General features: G+C 30.9%; 1 protein-coding gene across 1 annotated transcript in view; it reads right to left on the bottom strand.

The window, feature by feature from the left end:
- The window catches only part of Ddr (discoidin domain-containing receptor 2), a 597456-nt gene that overhangs the window by 439874 nt on the left and 138016 nt on the right, over positions 1–19566 (bottom strand). The window contains exon 3 of the mRNA XM_075373682.1: positions 2578–2683. Coding sequence (XP_075229797.1) covers positions 2578–2683 — 106 coding nt within the window. The remainder of the gene's footprint in view (positions 1–2577; positions 2684–19566) is intronic.

Genomic DNA, 19566 nt, shown 5'->3' with positions numbered 1-19566 from the left:
GTGTAGTTTAAAACTGTTTATACGAACTCAAAATGAATTTCTAAGTCGATTCATAAACGTCGATAAAACATGTATTCATGATATAACAGAAATTAAAGATAATGGGTAAAAATTGGGTAGAGAGGTGGCATCAAACAATTGTTTTTTTTTTTTTTTGGTTAAATAAACATATATTTTGGAGGTTTGAATAAACCATATTGTTAAGTTATTACAAAGCTTCAATATTGCCGAAAAAGGTACATCGATTTAAAAGGAAATTTAGTTGAAAAATGAAACAACATTTTACAGTACTAAAGAAATTTTTTTTATCGCTAATTAGGAAAATTAACGAAGCCTTTCGCACATAATCTACTCAGAAGTTAGAAACAAAAGAATTCAAACTTGATAAATTATAATAAATACAAAAAAAATTACAGAGGAATTGTAAACCGTACGGTAAAAGGGTCTCACAGATATCATTTCTTTGCAATTAATTTCACTGCAATGCCTAATGGTGAACCCGGAGGTTAGACAAAAAAAAAGAAAAAAGATATTCTTTCTTCCGATCAAAAAACAAAAATTTCTGTAATATAAATAAAACTGTTTTTAACAAAATGATACAGATATCGGAAAAGGTAAGACACTACATTTCTATTATAAAAATTTGTTATTAATCTAGAATTTTGTTAAGAAAAAATATATATTAAATATATTTAATAAACAATAAATATACAATAGATAAAAACAATTTTATACGTTCCATCTTATAAGCAAGAAAAGAAAAAAATTGTTACAGAACTCTTACCGGCCCGATTTCATTTATTAAACAACGAATAATCATAAGAATTGTATTATTTCTGTCTTGTTCACTGTTACTAAATGAAATCGGGCCGGGAAGAATTTTTTAACAAATTTTTCTTTTTTTTTTATTATATGCAACGCTTAAACATTGTTTATTATCTATTATTGTATATCTACTGCCTTTTACATATACTTAACGCGTATTTTTTTTTAATGAGAATTCTAAATTAATAACAGATTTTGATAATAGAAATGTAATTCTTTAAATCTTTCTTAATAATGCTTTAAGAAACACTTGACAGTTAAGGAAAAGAGGAAAAGACAATTAAGAATCCGGTAATAAAATAGAATACGCACACTTCCTTTGGTCGCTGTTTATAAGATAATTACGGTTATGCATCTTTTTGTGAGAGTTGCTAATGTATATCGTCTGCGCAGGAGGCTAATATTTAATTTAAAAATTGGAATTTGGGAGTAATTCCGCTTCACAAACGGTTGTAATATCTCTTTTGAGCGGTTAATTATTTTAATTTTATCGATTTGGTTTACAATTTTGATCTTTTTATATTTATTATTTTTTTTATAAAGTCTGATCTTTCCTTTTAAATTCGGTTTTGAAATCAAAAACGTTTAATCACTTTTATAAAAAATAAATATCAATCAATCTGCAACATAAAAATGAATGTTTTTTTATTACTTTAGAATATTTTTTTTATTTAGCTTATGGAAAACGACTAATAAATGAAATCTGTTTCAATGATGATTATTTATAATCGATTGTTATATTTTAATAACGCCCAAATTAGTTAAGTGCAAAGAGAAAAAAATATTTTTTATGCATTTTTAAAATCGAGTTAGATTAAAAAATAAAAAAGTTATTATATTTAAGTTATATTTATTATCTAAATTTTTCTTTAAAAGAATCGAAAATTCTTTTAAAGAAAAATGATAATAATGAAATGATAATAATGAAATGATATTACATACGTTAACAATCGAACATATGTAGTGGGTTGTACTCTGAAAATCAGTGCGTTTCTGACTGCGAAAAAATGAGGGCGTCGGAAACGAAAAGTCTGACTTCTAGCGCAGAACTACGTAAGTTTTTTTTAATAAAACTAATTTATAAATACTTGTTTTGAAACACTCTGCTTCTAATAACATGTAACTAAAACAACACAATAATCTTTAAGAACGTAAACGATGCTAATTGTTATAAAGATATTCGGAAAAACCAGCTTCTTACTATACAAAAAAATATATTATATTTATTATAATGAGGTTATATTATATTACTAATTATAAATATATATGTATATGATATTACTAGTATTATCGGTTTTAAATTTATCATTACTCGGCGATTAAATTTAATAATTTAATTTTTGAGTAACCGGAACTTCTTAGAAATCCAAATATTACTGAAATAAATAACGTATTGGAATAACCATAAGGAATAACATATCCTGAATTATTTCAACTAAACATTAATTTGGAAAGCTTATATGTCTTTAAACAGGTTAATCTACTAATCGTTAATTATAATAATAACTAGAAGAAAACACAAACGCACAATTATTTGGGTAACGTGTATTTTTATTTGTGTCTTTATTTTGTGTCTACTTTCTATCAAATTCGCATATAAAATTATTATAATATTAAAAATGTGCAAAAAAAAGAGAACACAACGCACATTCGTTGGAAAAACATAAAATATACCTAATCCTATAAACAAGTATATACAAATAAATATTTTACACAGAATATACGTATGTATATATATATATATATATTTACCTGCCGTGTTGTGGACCCACGCTTGCAGCGTCGTATGCAGAACTAGCTGATATATCTTTATCAGCAACAGCACCTGACTCCAAACCAAGTGGAGTTGAACATCTTCCTGTAACAAACGTAATGAAATGAATATAACTTACGTATTATCACAAAAGGATTAATTAAATAAAAATGATTCAAACAAAACAAACAAGTAATCGAAAAATAAAAAAAAAACTCAATAATAATCATAGTTAATAATATTAAAAAAAAAATTGTAATAAAATTTTTCGTTTACGGACTTTTGATCTTTTTTATAATAAGATAAAAAAAGTGAAAAATGGATGAAAGTAAGATACACGAGGTGAATTTAGTTTGTTTGGCATTTCACCCGCCACCACCCCATTCAGTCGCCCTAAAGCATAAGACCGAATATCTGTGCCACAAACGGCTACTGGGCCTCGAAAAAGCCTAGCGACCAGTGTCCTAAACAGCTACTAGAGCTTACCTAACAGCGTGAACGGACTAAGCGCGGTGTCATACACCACCGGCTTACGAGTCCCACCCGTTCACTTGAACTACATTTACTAAAATGGGTAGGCGCACCCGTCAACTGCTAAAAATAAATCTAAATTTTATTACATGCACAATAAAATTTATTTCGTCTATGCAGCAATTCGCTACCACGCCTAAGTCGCTGAATTCTACCATTCGCCTAAGACTACCATTTTATAGCGCTAGGAGCCATAATAACTGGCTGGTGGTCAGCCATATTCAGGGTTAGCTTACCACGACAATGCGGTAAGAATCTTTCCCTTAAGTAAACTACGAATGCCGGTTGAACAAATCAACCGCACGTTCCGACAATGCGGCTCTCGTCACGTTCACTCGCCGATCGTGAATGGCCAATTTTCCCCTTGACCTCTAAATTTCAGGGTGGCCGCTCTCTGGCCACCTAGGAGGGTAGTCAAACATCAGGTGTTCATGCGACTGAACCTCCCCGCAGACGCACAGCTCATCAGCCGCAAGGCGGAGCCGAAACACATATTGTTTCAAGTTAGCGTGGTTGGTGAGCACCCGAGCACTCGTTTCCCTTAAAAACGAGCTCGAGGCATACCATCCCCAATCCTATATAAAATTATACAAGGATCTTCCCTTATTCGTGGTGTCCCATTCCAACTGTCATGCTTTCATTGCGAGGCTCTGCAGCCTCTTCCGCAGGCGAGAAATGGGCAACTGAACGAAATTTAGGCCCGGTGCATTGTGATCACCGTTCCGCACCGATACTGGCCCGGCTCGAAACCGCATCCCAAATACCTCGGCCTCACGACCTGTTCGCAATTTACAGATGGCTGCTCGAACTTTCACCACTAAATCGATTGGGAGAGCCTTTCCCAATACGGTGGTAGCATCGTAGGAGGTTGTTTTAAAAGCACCAGAGCATACAATTAAGGCTGTGCGCTGGACACTCCTTAAATTTCGAAGAGGTGATCTATTCATATCCAACCTATGCGCCCAAACGGGCACCGCGTAAGAAGTCATGCTTTCGAAGTCACGTCGGTACACCATCTACATTTGACGGCCCGACAACCTATCATCTTTCTGAGCAATCCTCCTAAATTTGTTTATCACTGAGACGGCGTCCGCCTCTACTTGCCTAATGTGGTTGCAAAACAGAAACTTTTCATCGAACAAAACACCTAGGTACTTATGAACTCAAACGTGGCTGGTTACACAGCGTTTATAAACAGTTTGGGGGTTACGACTGTACGATAATTTGTCTGCACCCTTGAGAAGCATAAACTTCGTCTTGGGCACAGAAATCTTTAAATTTTAAGTATCCATCCAGCTGTTTGCGGTTGACAAGGCCGCCTGCACCCGGTCTTCTAGCTTTGGTCGTGAATTACTACGAACTAAAAGGAGATCAATCATCGGCAAAAGCCTAAGCCTAAGCCTAAGCCATCGGCAAAAACCCTTCTGGAAATGTCAATCCCAGAAATCCGCCAAATACCAGGTTCCACTGCAGGGGACTGAGAAGGGAACCCAGCGGGATTCCCCTGGTAACGGATTTTTCCACAACTAGGTGCGCATCCTTAAACAGAGCCGTACGGCTAGATAAATAGTCACGTATCACGGCCTGCAGGGCTACGGGAACATTGCGGCGTTCCAACTCATAGAGGACAGAAGTCCAACACAAGGAAGGAAATGCTCCCTCTTTGTCTACAAAAATTGCCGAACCATATTTATAGTCGGCGCTTTCCACGTCGGAAAGAGCATTTAAGATGCAATCCTCGGTGCTAACCACTTTTATGAAGCCATACTGGCCTCGATTTAGAAAACAGTTCACTTCAATGCATTCACAGAGCCGCTCCACAACCAGCCTTTCAAGCAACTTGCCGATTACCGGGAAGAGGCTGATGGGTCGATAACTGCCCATCTCACTAGGATATTTTCCTGGTTTTAAGAGCACTCTCACTAAAGCCACTTTCCAACAAGTCGGGAAGCAGCCGCAGCTTAGGCACCCCGAGAACAGCCTGCCAAGCGGTTCTCTTATGACAGGCAGCAGATGGAATAATATTCACGAGGTGAAAACGTAGGAAGAGTATATGTATTATATTAACATAAATATTTAATTAATAGAATTTTCTTTAAAACTTTAAAATTTCATCTTCCGCACTTGTAACATCAAATATAATAAACAAAATTTGCTTTCTTTTATATGTTGTTTTTATAAAAATGAAGAAATATCCGTAATTTTGTTCTTTCTAAAAATCCTTTACGTAATAGAATGACAAGCTTTGGTCAACAACACTATTAATCGATATTTTTTAATAAAAACCGTAAAGTTTAATCGTCTTTTAAATAATCAAAAAACTACTTTACATCGAATCTGATTTTTACCCTTTTATTGCTTGCACGATATATTACGACGCGTGGAAAAATATTCTACCGGGGTCGGTGAAACAGGTTTCTTTTACAAAAGAATAGAGATAAAATAAATAAAGGAGAATCTAGTAGGAAATAAAAGGGTTTGTTTTTTAAAATAAATTGTCCGCTTAACGATTTTTGTATTTGTAATTTAGATAACGGCAGCTCCAAAATTTCCTGTTCTACCAAAAGGATTACCGGACCGGCAAAAGAACTTATAGAAAAACGTAGAGGCGCGGACAAAGAAAATTATTAAGCTTCAACAATCAAAGTACGGTCGGGTACTGGTTCTGCAGGCAAGGAGGTACAAATACTGCCAGGGATCAGCGAAGCGACAGTCAGAAGTTTTACGAGTTCGATGCAGCGTATGATAAAAGCGATAACAGTGTTTGGTAGCAATGACTGAAGAGTGCGTCACGAGTGTTCCATTTTGGATGGTGGTTGAAAACAATACGCTATTCGGCGATTTATCGGTAAAAAGTAGTGAAAGTGACAGTATTCTACTTCCATAAAGAGTAGGGTAGTTCTATTGTAAACTATAAAAGTAATAATACTTGCAGAAAGTAAAGTGTATAAATTGTAAATTTCTTTATTGTTAACGTATTGTGTTTTCAATATTCATTTTTATTAGTCATTATAAAGTTTTCAGTAAATCTTACTGTATTTTACTGTTCATAATTTGTCAACTCATCAATTTTGTTTTTTTTTTTAATTTATTTATATTATTATTTTGTAATATATAATGTAATATATATGTAATTATATTAAATACTTTTCAAGTAACAAATTGTATTTATACAAAATTTTGACGTCCTTCAATATCCTTATTGAACTGCGATTACGTGACTATATAATGACGTAACACTGTAAGTCATATTATTCTGACAATTTTTCTGTTTTTGTTTTTTTGAAATATTTTTATAGTGATGTAAACCAATGAAATTTATAAAACCTTTTTTTTTGATCAAAAAGAAGTTTCTTCTAAAATATTTTTTGAGGTCCAAATTTTCATCAGATTAAAGAAAATAGCTTTAAAACTTTGGTAAATCTAAAAAAAAAAAGCATTTAAAAAAAGATAATTCTCGTTAATGAGGAGAGAAACTTATATATTAAAAAGAAAACAACACTGCGAGGGACAAAAATAAACGAAATTTTTTAACTGCAAGAAAAGTTATTAGGCGAACAGAAAATTCCTCACCGGAGCAGAGTTTTCATTTAATTACGGTTATTAGTATGCTTCGTGAATGTTACATGTTTATTTTGAACTGAAAATAAAAAAATTGGGTCTTACAACGAAATTAAATTAATGAAAATAAAATAATCAGAATTACGATCCTATTGAATTTTTCAGATGTTTTTGTAGATGCTACAAATATAACAAAATTACTATTGTAAGTTAATAGGCATTAAAAAGAATACTAAGAGTAGCTAGGATGTAAGTTAGGGATTACAGTCTTCCCAATAACTAGACACTCCACCATATTTAAACAGAATATTTATGAAAAGTACTGTACATAGTTTGTTCTATCTAATAGGTAAAAGAAATCCTTAGTGCAAAAGTTCTTAAAAATCGGCAGTAAACGCAAAGTAAATACGCCCGCGCGCACCCACACACACCCATGTCAAAATGCCAAAAGTTAAGTTAATACCCAGAATTTTGCTTCGTTTTGTTAATGAATAACGCTTGTGTTTTCATTTTTTTGTTTAATTCTATTAAAGCCGATCTCCGTTAGGGAACGGTAGCGTCTTGGCCTTTTCGGAAATTTCCGGAGGTCCTAGGTTCGAATCCCGTATGACATTTTTCATAAGATACAAATTTCCATTTTCATACTGCCACGAACAAGCTTCTGCGGTGAATTATTTCATCGGTCAAAAAAAATAAATTCGCACATTTCATAACGGTTTTTAAACCGTCAAATTTGGTTCGATTATCCAATATCCGATTACTAAATGTACACATAAAATTATTTATAACAGGTAAAAAAGAGAGGAAAAGGAAAAATTTTTTAAAGTATGAACGATTCATATTTCAATTCTGTAAAATATTTTCTTGTCGACTAAAAAGTATCATTTACGGTCGGATAAATTTCAAATGCTATATGGATACAACCAAAGTAACACGTAGAAAATTAAAATTTACTTTTCAAATTCTAATATTAATTACAGAATTTTTAATGCGGCTTCAAAAACTGAGAAAAGATTATTTTTATTAAAATTGAAATTTATTCACGAGAATTTAGGAAAATAACCTCTTAGATAATTTATATAAGATAATTTCGATCTCGGTGGCAGAACGGTAGCGTCTCAGCTTTTCATCTGGATATCCCGAGTTAGAATCCCCCGGTCAAGCGTGACATTTTTCATACGGTATAAAAATCTGCAAAAATTCCATTTTCATATCACACGCGCAATCTTCACGGTTACATAGCGATATCGTCAAGTAAAAATAATAATTTTGTTGAAGTCCAAACCGATATATAGTTTTTTTTAGAAGTTCTAATTGTTTGCTAGGTTACATCGTACAACTTACACGTAAATGTAATTCAAAAACATAACAATTTTCTTATTATTAAAATAACTAAAAAAAATATTGTTAATTAAAAACACTCTTTAAAGTTATAAACTTTTCCATATATACACGGAAAGGGCGCACTACGTGAATGAATACTTATATGATTTATTTACATCTTGTGTTGTCGGTATACGATTGTAAACAGGAGAAGAGTAACTGGCAGTAAAAATATACTTAGCCTAGAAAAATCTAACGGGAAAATCAATATAAAAAATAAAAAAACGGCGGGTTAAAAAACAGACTACAGAATAAGTAAATAAAACAAAGGATAATTATACAAAATCAAACCCGACGGCTACGATTATAAAATAAATGCGTTGAAAGATTAAAAAATGGTACACTTAACAGGATTTAAAATAAACATAAAAATATAAACTAGAAGAAAAGTATAAAGGAAATAAATATTTTTGAAACCAGAAACGATTTAAAGCGCCTTTTAGATTTGACGAACACGATACGGGTAAGACGGTTATCCAAAATCCACAATCTTAGGCAAAAAAGAGCATTTAATTTTACTTTAAAGGATAAAATTAATGGGATTAGCAAGTAGTTAGATGAAAACAAAAGGACTTCGTATAAAGGAACACGGTGGAACGGAGACAATTTTGGTTTCCTAAGAAGCTTACAAATCTCAAATACGGGGATAGAAAGCAAAGCGGCGCGCGGCGATATGATAACACGGTTTTCTTGTTCTTGTTGTTTGTAGTTCATGCAAATCTTCCTGTTCTCCAGTTAAAATGTATGCAAACTCATTACAATTGTAAACCTACCGGTAAATAGCCTTTCAGAATTATTCTGTATAGTCTCCATTCGTTCGAACGCTAACGTGTATTCTGCGTTCTCCGTTAAAACAGATTTTAGTAAACGATATATATCAAATTAAAATTTGGATTTTTAATATATTCCACAGTTAATAATAACATTCTTAAACAAAGTTATAAGAATTTATTATTATATAGGACATAAGCTTATTGTTATACGCTTGTAAACTTTACGAAATTAAAACTTCCAATATCTTTTGTCGACAACGAAACTCGAATCGGTCATCTTGAAAAACCAAAACTAATGTTATCTTTACTAAATAATATTATTCCTCATTAAATATTTAATATTATTATATAAAAAATAAACACAGCTATTCACGAAAAATGTAATAGATTTTCACGATACGTTCTACCGATGAAAATAAAGTATATCAAATGAACGTACATTCGGAAAAGTTCGTTAGCGAGTTGTTGGGTGGCAAAAGATTTTGCCATGATTTCTGCACCTTCGGTAAAATTAAGCCACCTGTAATTCCTGGGACCGAAATTAGGGGATAGATTCAGTAGCTTTACATGACAGCTGACCTGACAAATTTTTAAAAATAGGTCATAGTATTTTTCGAGATATCTGGAGTAAAAGACAAAATATTGGAGATCAAACTAAACGGTTAAACGGGTAATAGTTTTAAACAAAACTTGTAGTGAATTTTATTCTTAGTAAAACGATTACGAATAAAGTCCAGAGGAATTAAACGCAATGTATTAATTTTGAATTTTATTAAAAACATAATATAAAAACGGAGTAAATTTTCGTATGAAATATTTTTCTTGAAATCGTGGCCGAGGGTTTCCTTAATTTACATATTAGCCGATCGGAATTCAAATCAAAAACATTCCAGGCGAAGGCTGTAACACTTACCGTTCCACCATAGATGTCAGTGGATCAGTACCACCTCTGTCGTATAGCATCGTACAATTAAAAATTACTTTTATATTTTATCACGTTACTGTACAACTTTAAGAAAATTTTATTTACCATTTAATGTCGTCTACGTACCGATCCCGTTTAAATAAGGAAGTAAAATTTAAAAGAGCATAAATAAAAATACTTAAGTAAAACGTCTTGCTAAAGTTTTCAACATTTGTCCATTCTTCTTCGGGTTCCGTTCTTCAAATAAGTACGTTTAGATATTTCATTAATCTTTTGGTCTATTCTAAAGAAACAAGTTTATCTCTCATTTTTTTAACATTTTCGTGATATTTTATTATCTAAACTGATATATTTGAATTATTTATTATTGCAGACTATCTTTTACGCAATTTTAAACGATTTGTTTTTTACTTGGAGAAAAAAATTACAAACGTAAAAACACGATCGTTTAAATATTATGAATAATAAATTATCGTTTTCAATAAAGATTTCGTTCCTATAAATTTTTGATTTATAAATGGGCTAAAAGTAATAAATATATAGAGTGAATACGACAAAAGAAAGTTACGGCAGCTTTTTATTCATTAGCATAAACGTAGCGATGAATAAATTATAAACAATGTTTATTTTAATGAATTAAGTAATAAAAAACCCACATCTACAATTCCTTCAGTAAAAATCATATTTATGCGTGATTTAACGGAAGTTAACACTCGGTTTAGGTTTACGTTAATTAATTTAAGATGTACTAGAATGATTAATTCAAATCCTGTTTATTCGGTCTTTCTTATAAATCACGATTTTTTAAACATTTGTTACATAAATAAAATTCAGATTGTAAATCTTAGAAAATCATTTAACGTAGCGTACGATCACTTGCTATTTATATTAAATTAAAATGGACTTTAATCCGGCTTTACAACGTAAAGCTAAATTTAAAATCCCAAAATTCGACTACAAAATCCTAGAAACGAATAAAAAAGAATTCTAGAATTAGATACTAGCAAATAATCCCCAAAACTGGAAAGAAATTCAAAATTGTTTAATAGAGATTGCAGGGGAAATCGGTAAGTTATGGTGAAATTTTAAATGTGAATTGGCAATAGAAAAAAAACCTTAGCACGGAAGAAATTAAATTTTAAAAAATTAGAGAATTACCTTCAAATTTTGAAGAAGCTAAGAAAAACAACGCACAAAATTCTAAGAGAAGAAAGAAAGGAATTTCATAAAGAACAAAGTGAAAGATTAGATGAAGATTTTAAAAAGATTAATACTCGAAATATTTACAAAGTGTTTAAAAGTAAAATCACAAACTACAACCCACCAAACCGATGCGTTAAAAGAAAAGACGGATCTGTACCAACAAATCATAAAGACAATTATGAAATCTTGGCAAATATTTTTTAAATTTAATTAACTGCGAAAACATCAAAAAGTAAGTTAAATGTGGCTATAAAACCCCATAAAACGAAAATTCCGTATAACCAAATCTGGAAAAAATAAAAGAAACTACAGAATCTCTAAAAAATAATAAAAAAGCTGGTGAGGACGGAATAACGGTGGAATTGTGATAATTAACCGATGAAGAGTTTCTTTCGAAAACAGTAGAACGTTTTGGAAAAAGTTAGCAAAAAGAAAAAATCCCTGAAAATTTGAGAAGTACAATTATCCAGCCCTCTTCACAAAACTAATGTTAAAAAAAGATAGGAATAATTACAGAGGGAGTTTCCTCTTATCAGTAATTAAACTACCGTTGAACAGATTAGAATCTCAAATTGATCCAAAGTTAGGCGAGTTTCAAGAAGGCTTTAAAAGGGGGTAGGTCATGTTCAGAACAGATTTTAAGCTTGAAATTAATCATTAAAAACCACATGTTAACATGAAAACCGATGTTTATAAAATTTGTTGATTTTCAAAAAGCCTACGATTATGCAGGCAGGGAAACTCTTATCGATACGATGAAAGAATATATGGAGTCGATCAGAAAATTGGCGATCCTTTTTGTAAATTAAAGAAAAAATAAGACTTTTGAAGATTTAGGAACCGCAATCCGAAAAAGAAGACTAAATCCTGCGGGATTCGAATGGATTCAGATAGATTAAACAAAAACCTTTTGATAAATTTTGGAAGTATAAAACTCCGTTCCTTACATAAAACAAGTAAAGGAAGACCTACATAAAGCAAATACAGGGTGTCCCATATAAAACGCAACCCATCAATCACTTATCCATGAAATTTCAAAAGTCAAGCTTACTCCCTTACTCGCTACTGAAATGGACTCGTCCAACATCAGAACATCGCGGCGACGATGTAGAACTCTACTGATAGTAACAATAATGCAATCGTAACGTTCAGTGTATTGCTAGAGACAAGATGGTGTTTTCGCTAGATGAACGTGTTTTCATTGTCGAGTCGTACTTCAGTACGAAATCAGTAGTTGCAGTGCAAGATTTGTTTCGCCATACGTACCCAGAAAAACCAGCTCTTAACAAAACATCAGTATTAAGGTTAGTTGCAAAATTTAGAGAGACCGGTTCTGTTAATAACAAGAACACAAAAGATCTGCGTCAGTGTTGAATACAGATACAGTCGCTGAAATCAAAGACCGATTACTCGCCTCGCCAAACAAATCGATCAGACGTTTATCTGCTGAAATTAATTTGTCTAAATCAACTGTTCATCGGGCGACCAAACAATTACAATTACGACCTTATCGCATTCAAACGGTTCATCGACTTCTTGAGCCCGACAAAGAAAAAAGGCTACAATATTGTCAACGGTTCCGTCGATTTCTGCGTGAGAGAATTAACGTTATGGATTCGTTATTTTTCAGAGATGAAGCACGGTTTCATTTGGATGGCTACTAAACAGCCAAAACAGTAGCATTTGGAGCGCTGAAAATCCCCACGTTTATCACGAAAAACAATTACACCCGCAGAAGTTGGGCGTGTGGTGCGCGATATCGCGGAAGAAAATAATCGGTCCTATTTTTTTCGAGTACACCATTAATGCAGAACGACATCAGGATATTTTATTTCAATTCATCGCACTCTTGGAAGAGGAAGACAGACACTGCCGGCTACAACATGACGATGCGACATCGCACTACGCAGGTTCAACTTCTGATTTCGTCGAGGAATTCTTTGGTAATCGTGTTATCGGTCAAGGCTTGTGGCCACGAAGATCTCCAGATTTGACTGCGGCGGATTTTTTTCTACAGGGTTACCTCAAAGAAAAAGCCTACAGCAACAAACCACGAACACTTGAACGATTTCTAAGTCAATATTGAACAAGCTGTATTAAATATCCAGCCACAAACTTTGAAAAAAGTTGCAAGAAACGCTGTAAAAAAATTGAAGCTTGTATTCAAGAAGATGGCGGCCACTTCCAACATTTACTATGAATGTAAGGTAATGGATGGTAATAATAAAAATTACATTTACACATGCCTTTTTATTATTTCAATACCTCCAATATCAGGTTGGGTTGCGTTTTATATAGGACACCCTTTAGAAATGAAAGATTATAAAAAAAATTTGCACAATACAGGTTCTTGTGAATGCAAAAAAGAAAAGACAGCGCATGTGCTGGACAAAACAACGAAAAACACAGCATTGTAAAAGAAGAAAATTTCCTCTTTCACGAGACGTGAGGAATATCAGAACCAAAGGAATTAAAATATTTGCGTGGTCCTCTGCAGACCTGTTGGACAAAAAACGATCAGACTATCCTATCATATAACTTTACGATGCTTCAGTTTAAAGGGAAACGACTTTATCGTGATTCCCTTGCTGTTTTTGATAAAATAATTACCAGTTTCAAAGGTCTTCCCTCCAATTTAAAATAAATATAAATTCTTTTTGAAACAATGCTACTAAATTTTTTATTTAAATTAATTAAATAAAAAAGTTAATCAAAAAAAAAACCATTAAATCACACTTTTTGAATTGATATTTATTTAATATCTTCATACATTTACTACCATTTCAAGCATTTAAATTTTAAATAATTAATGTAGACTTTAACCGCTATTATTATTTTACATTATAATTAACTATGTACCTTTTACCGTTTTATCTTACTTCCATCTTTTTATCCGTGAATTTGCATACCTACCAATTCCTGACACGATTTATACAATGTACTGTATTACGTATATACGGATTATAATAAAATATTTATTTATAAGGACCAAAATTTTGAAACATCATTACTAGTCATTTTTATCTCTGCCGATTAGTTTGAAGCTTAATAACTCGCAGTGGAATAAAAATTAAAGAAAATCGAAGATGGTAATTTTATTTTTCATATCAATCTATAAAATTTGATTCCATTACTGAAAATTTTCTTCCAAAATTTAACGAAAAACCATTTTAATTAGTACGGTTTCATTCTACTGTAATAACTCGAATTTATATCCTAGTGAAACGAAAAAAAAATCTAAAAATATATTGTATTAAATGTCTAATAAGCTATTTTTCCCTTTGTCTTTAGCCAATTGGACCGACGATTTTTCAGTTACATTTCTCTTTCAAGTCATAAATATTTTCAATTAAGAACGATTACTTTTTAAACACGAACCTATTCTAATTTTTAAGATACACTGAAAGCGAATAGAGTATAAGATCATAGTTACTTTCTCCAACAGTAATGATGTTCCATCAAGCGATCGCTCCTTGCGGTAATGAAAGCGATTTGTTACTTACAGGCTCACCTGAATTTCGCCACGCTTGTTAGAATAATTTATAAAATTATATTGGATTAGTTATAAACAAAAAAATAGGCAGTAGTATAGAAACCTCAGGTTCATTAGTCATTTTAATTGTCGGTTCTTTGTTAACTATTTTATGTATGTTTTTTAATTAACTGTTTAAAATATTTTTTGTGTTATTTAACGTATGCGAAATTGCGTATTTATTGTGAATTTAATGAAAGCTATTGTCGACTACTTGTTGATTATCTAATATACTCTTATTCTTTGTTGACAATTTAATGTTCATTTGTTTTTTTTTTTTGACGATTGAATATGAGGGTCTGTTTTCACGGGTTATTTTTTCAATACATTAAATAAAACATCAATGTACATTTCGCATACATTAAAGAACGATAAAAAACTGGTCGAGTTTCGAACCTGTTTGCTACTGCACACGGTCGATTGACGTCCTAATACAGTCGGCTACACCAGCTACATGATGTGTTGAATGAAAATTGTTTTACGTAAGTTGCACGCAAGAGGTTTCATATATGTATACTTTAATAGAAAAAAATAAATTACGTAAATGCAAATAAATAAAAATTATCTAACAACGCGCCTATCTGTATAAAGGGCATTTATACGAATTTTTCGACGCTGGGTTGTTTTATCACATTACCGGTTAACGGTGAGTAAGCAACTATATTCTTGTATAAATAAACAATAAGCGATTGTATTAGGCTTGAAATTCTCTTCGGTTTCAACTTTAGTTTTCAAATCAATACAACCTATTTTTATAAATTCATTTTGTCGCGAACAATCAATCAGATATAAAGGATACTATTTTTATAATTTGAAAACGTGTACGGCGTGTCAATATTTTTATATGATTTTTGAAACGCTATAAACATATTATATATCATTATACGATTCCCTTTTAGATCTTCATACGAATATCGATCTGAATTTATCATTACTTTTAACATTTTTCACGTTACACGAATCAAATTTCGACGGGTCTTTCGTAGCTTTATATTTTCTATCGGTTTGAAAACCTAAAATAACGTATCGCGGTTTATCTACTTGTGACGATGTTGTCACGTTCCATATCAAAGAATTTGTTTGAGGAACTGCTGAATTTTCATAGTTCCCGATTTTTAAACGACGTACGCACCTATTTTTTGTCTCTCAATTTAACCAATCTCCATTTGTCAAAATGGCGGTTGAATGTAAGTCTCCTTTCACGGGTTTATTCAATACGTTAAATAAAACTTCAAAATATATTTTGCACGCATTAAAGAATGAAAAAAAAATTATCTAACACTGCCGTGATGGCGAAAGAGTTAATATACTGAAAAATACATAGTCAAACACGGGTTTGAGACGTCCCCCAAAAAAAAACGTTAAAAAATTTGGCGATTGAATGTGTGGTCGTTTCCAGCCAATCAGAGAGCAGCACGTGGTTTAGGGGTGATTAGAGAGTAAAGTCGCATATTTTGCAGCCTTTTACAAATAAATTCACATATTTCACACTCTTTTGCAAGGAACATTTTTCAAGTTAACGATTCTTTACTGTACATGTTCCTGCAGATTTGTGAGATTAAAATAATTTCATATAAAACCGCAAAATACAGCAAAGTTTGTCGATCAAACAACAGCTTCTACATCAAAAATCATAGTTTGTTATTAAATGTATTTTACTATAACTCACTACAGACTGTCTTTGACGTCAGGGGACTCACCACAGCAACTGTCAATCATTTTTTAAATAAAATAATTAGTTGCTTTTCATATATACCGGTTTAGATAGATATTACAATAGCATTGATCTTTGATCTCTACTTAATGTAAATTAAAGTTTTTCTACGCATGCGCCGCATACTAATCGATGTATGTTACAAACAAATAAAAGACAGCTGCTATTCGTACGGTATTTTCGGGGATTTCAAGCTAATTTTCGACACAAATACGGGTTTTTTCACTGCTACAAAGTTATGTCACGATGGTGCAAAACGATTTAAATTGACATCAAAACAAACAATCTCAAGAGTTATTACAATGTATCTCATCGGTTGGAATCCCATCCGATGGAATAATGTTTCAATTTACCGGTGGTAATTGCGAAATAAGAGGAACCTATGCTTGTACCGATTTAATACGAGCAATCGCTTTTTGGATAGCTCCGAGTTTTTATATTAGACGTAATAAAATTATAAAAGATTATTTCATCAAAGATTTTAAGGGATATAAAGATAGTAATGCTCAGTAACAAACGAAATTAAAAGAACTTGAAAATATTGCGGAAAGAATTTAATGCGATGTATCGTAATAATCAAAAGAATTAATTGAATTTTATAATGAAAAAGCCTCGGACTTCAATCTACATTTTGCATATATTAAAGATAACAACTGGCTAGGTTTCGAACCGATTAACTACGACATGCGGCTGTCTGTCGGCTTAATCCGTTCGGCTACACAATGTTCCTGTACGTTAAGTGAAAATTGGTTTACATAAGTCGCATGTTATCTTTTATATGTAGTGAATGTTAATAGCAATACCATATGATTATTACAATTGTTCACCTTACTATATTAGATGTGTTTTCATGTCGGTTCTAAAATACTCGAACCAAGTAAGCAAAATAAGAGTGCCTATTTAATAAAACTTTTTAAAAAAGTCGTTGCAGAAAAAATATAATTTTTTGTTATTTCAACTAGATCTTATTTTATTTTTTCAATCACGATGCAATTATGCGATTATGTTAGAAATTTACATCGCTAAATATGTATATGTATAAATCTAATATCTAAATATGTACAATTTTTCGGCGGATCGATGTTAAAATGTTTAAGTACAGTTTAATTAATAGCAATTAGAATCTGTAAAAATAAAGTATCTGGTATCGATATTGTTATACCGTGTTCAAAAAAATTTATTTGTTTTTTCATTACAAATTATTTGTAATTGAACTAACATAATTTTTTAGTGTCTATTATTTTGAATTTTCTGTGCTTTTAGAGATCACATTTCTATATATATATAAAATATCATATATAATATTTATATAATATATAAATAAAAAATATGCATATATATTACATGAAATAACTATATAATTTAAATATACTGAAAAATTAAAGTGTATAAAAAATATATTATATTATATATTATAAAAAAGTACCGTTATATAAACCTTTTGTTTTATATAATTATACTATACGGTATTTGAATAAAAACGATTAAATTGCACATATAATAATGACATACGTTTTACTGTAATACTGTCGTACGGAAAACGTAATTTTTTACGATATCTATGATATACTTGAAGTCTTTCATTCCAAGAATATTCATGTAAAGGAATTTGATTTAACGCTAATAAATCGAAAACAATAATAATGTTATCATTTTGATTTTTTTTATAAGATCAATTTAAAATCATTATTTTGTTTTATATGAAAACATAATTGATATTTTGACGAATAAATATCAATTGTATCTATATTGATCGCTGTCTTTGCAAATAATGAAATATCACTGGGGGTTTATACTCGTAATTGTTTTGCAATCTAATATATAAAGATTATTTATTATAAAAAAAATTATTTTTGGTTTTAAATTTTTATAAAATTCAATTACCATTTCATACGTGTAATAATTTTGATTTACGTTAAACATAAAAATTTCTTTTGTTTTCTAATTTTTTTTTTGATACGTTATTTCATAAGCAACATTATGCAATATATTTGACGCTGCGTTTTTATATCGCGAATTACGTTTAGTTAACTACGACAATTTTTCCATATGTTCAATATAATTTCTATTTAAAATTTTATTTTTACTTTTAAGTTTATAATCAACAACGTTTACAGTTTTGTGTAATTTTGAATATAAAAATGTAAAATATTCAGATATATTCTTTTTAGAATCATCGTATTTTTCTATAATATCTGCAATCCGTAAAAACGCAAACAGTTTAATATGTAATTACTGTTATAATAAATAAATTATAAAATCGTTTTTAAACTATTGATAAAGTTTGCAAATAATTTATTTTAACATATAGTTGAAATACAATAAAATAGTACATATAAAACGAGGAATGATAATAAATATTTGTCGCATACATCACAATATGAACAGAACTACAACAGAGATCCACAGATTGAATTCGAAGCAACAAAATATTTCATATAACAATTTGTGCAAAAAAATCACAATCTTGTATATACACTTTCATTTTTCAGTATATTTAAATTATATAGGTATTTCATGTAATATATATGCATATTTTTTGTTTATATATAGTAAGAAAGAAAGATTTCCCTTTTTATAAATACATTCTACAAGATCAGTTTAATCGATGCACGTTACGAACAAATAAAATACATTATTCGTACGGTATATTTGGGGATTTTAAACTAATTATAGATACAAACACAGGGTTTTTTAACGCGAAAAAGTTACGTCAAGATGGTAGGAAAAGATTTAGAAATCGGTTACAAAATAAAAAATAAAAAAAAAAATTAATTGAATTTTATAATAATAAAACGAAAGCTGGAATTCCAGCCTCCGCTTTTTATAATGTTAAAGGTAACAATAATGATGAAATAACTAAAATTATTGCCGGTACATATTGTTATAAGAAATTATTACTTGATATTGCTTCGCGGTTATCAAAAGAGTTTTATGATAAATGTTACGATATAATAGAAGAGTATTTCATTAAGGATTTTAAGTCATATCAAAACGATAACGCTCAGTCGCGATTGAAGTTGCGAGAAGTTGAAAGTATTGCAGAAAGATTACGAGACGAAAACAATCAACTTATACGTGAAAATTTAAAACATAAATTACAAAAAGGTCGACTAAAGGATGAAGTAAAGATGCTTAAAGATATAGCGGTGCTGTACACTAATGTGTATATACTGCAATATATACTATATTACAACAGCAGTATATAAGACCAGAGTGATATTCAGCCTTACAGGCAATCTTTTATTTTTTCATCACAGAAATTGGCTAAATAATGAATATCAATACTCTCAAAGAAAGCAACTTTATAATCGGTGCGTTCTACCAGGGATATAAGAATCTATGGTGTTTTATATACGTCACGAC

This window comes from Lycorma delicatula, chromosome 8, assembly GCF_047948215.1.
Source record: "Lycorma delicatula isolate Av1 chromosome 8, ASM4794821v1, whole genome shotgun sequence".
Lineage (NCBI taxonomy): Eukaryota > Metazoa > Arthropoda > Insecta > Hemiptera > Fulgoridae > Lycorma > Lycorma delicatula.
This window is presented reverse-complemented; position numbering and strand designations above follow the sequence as displayed.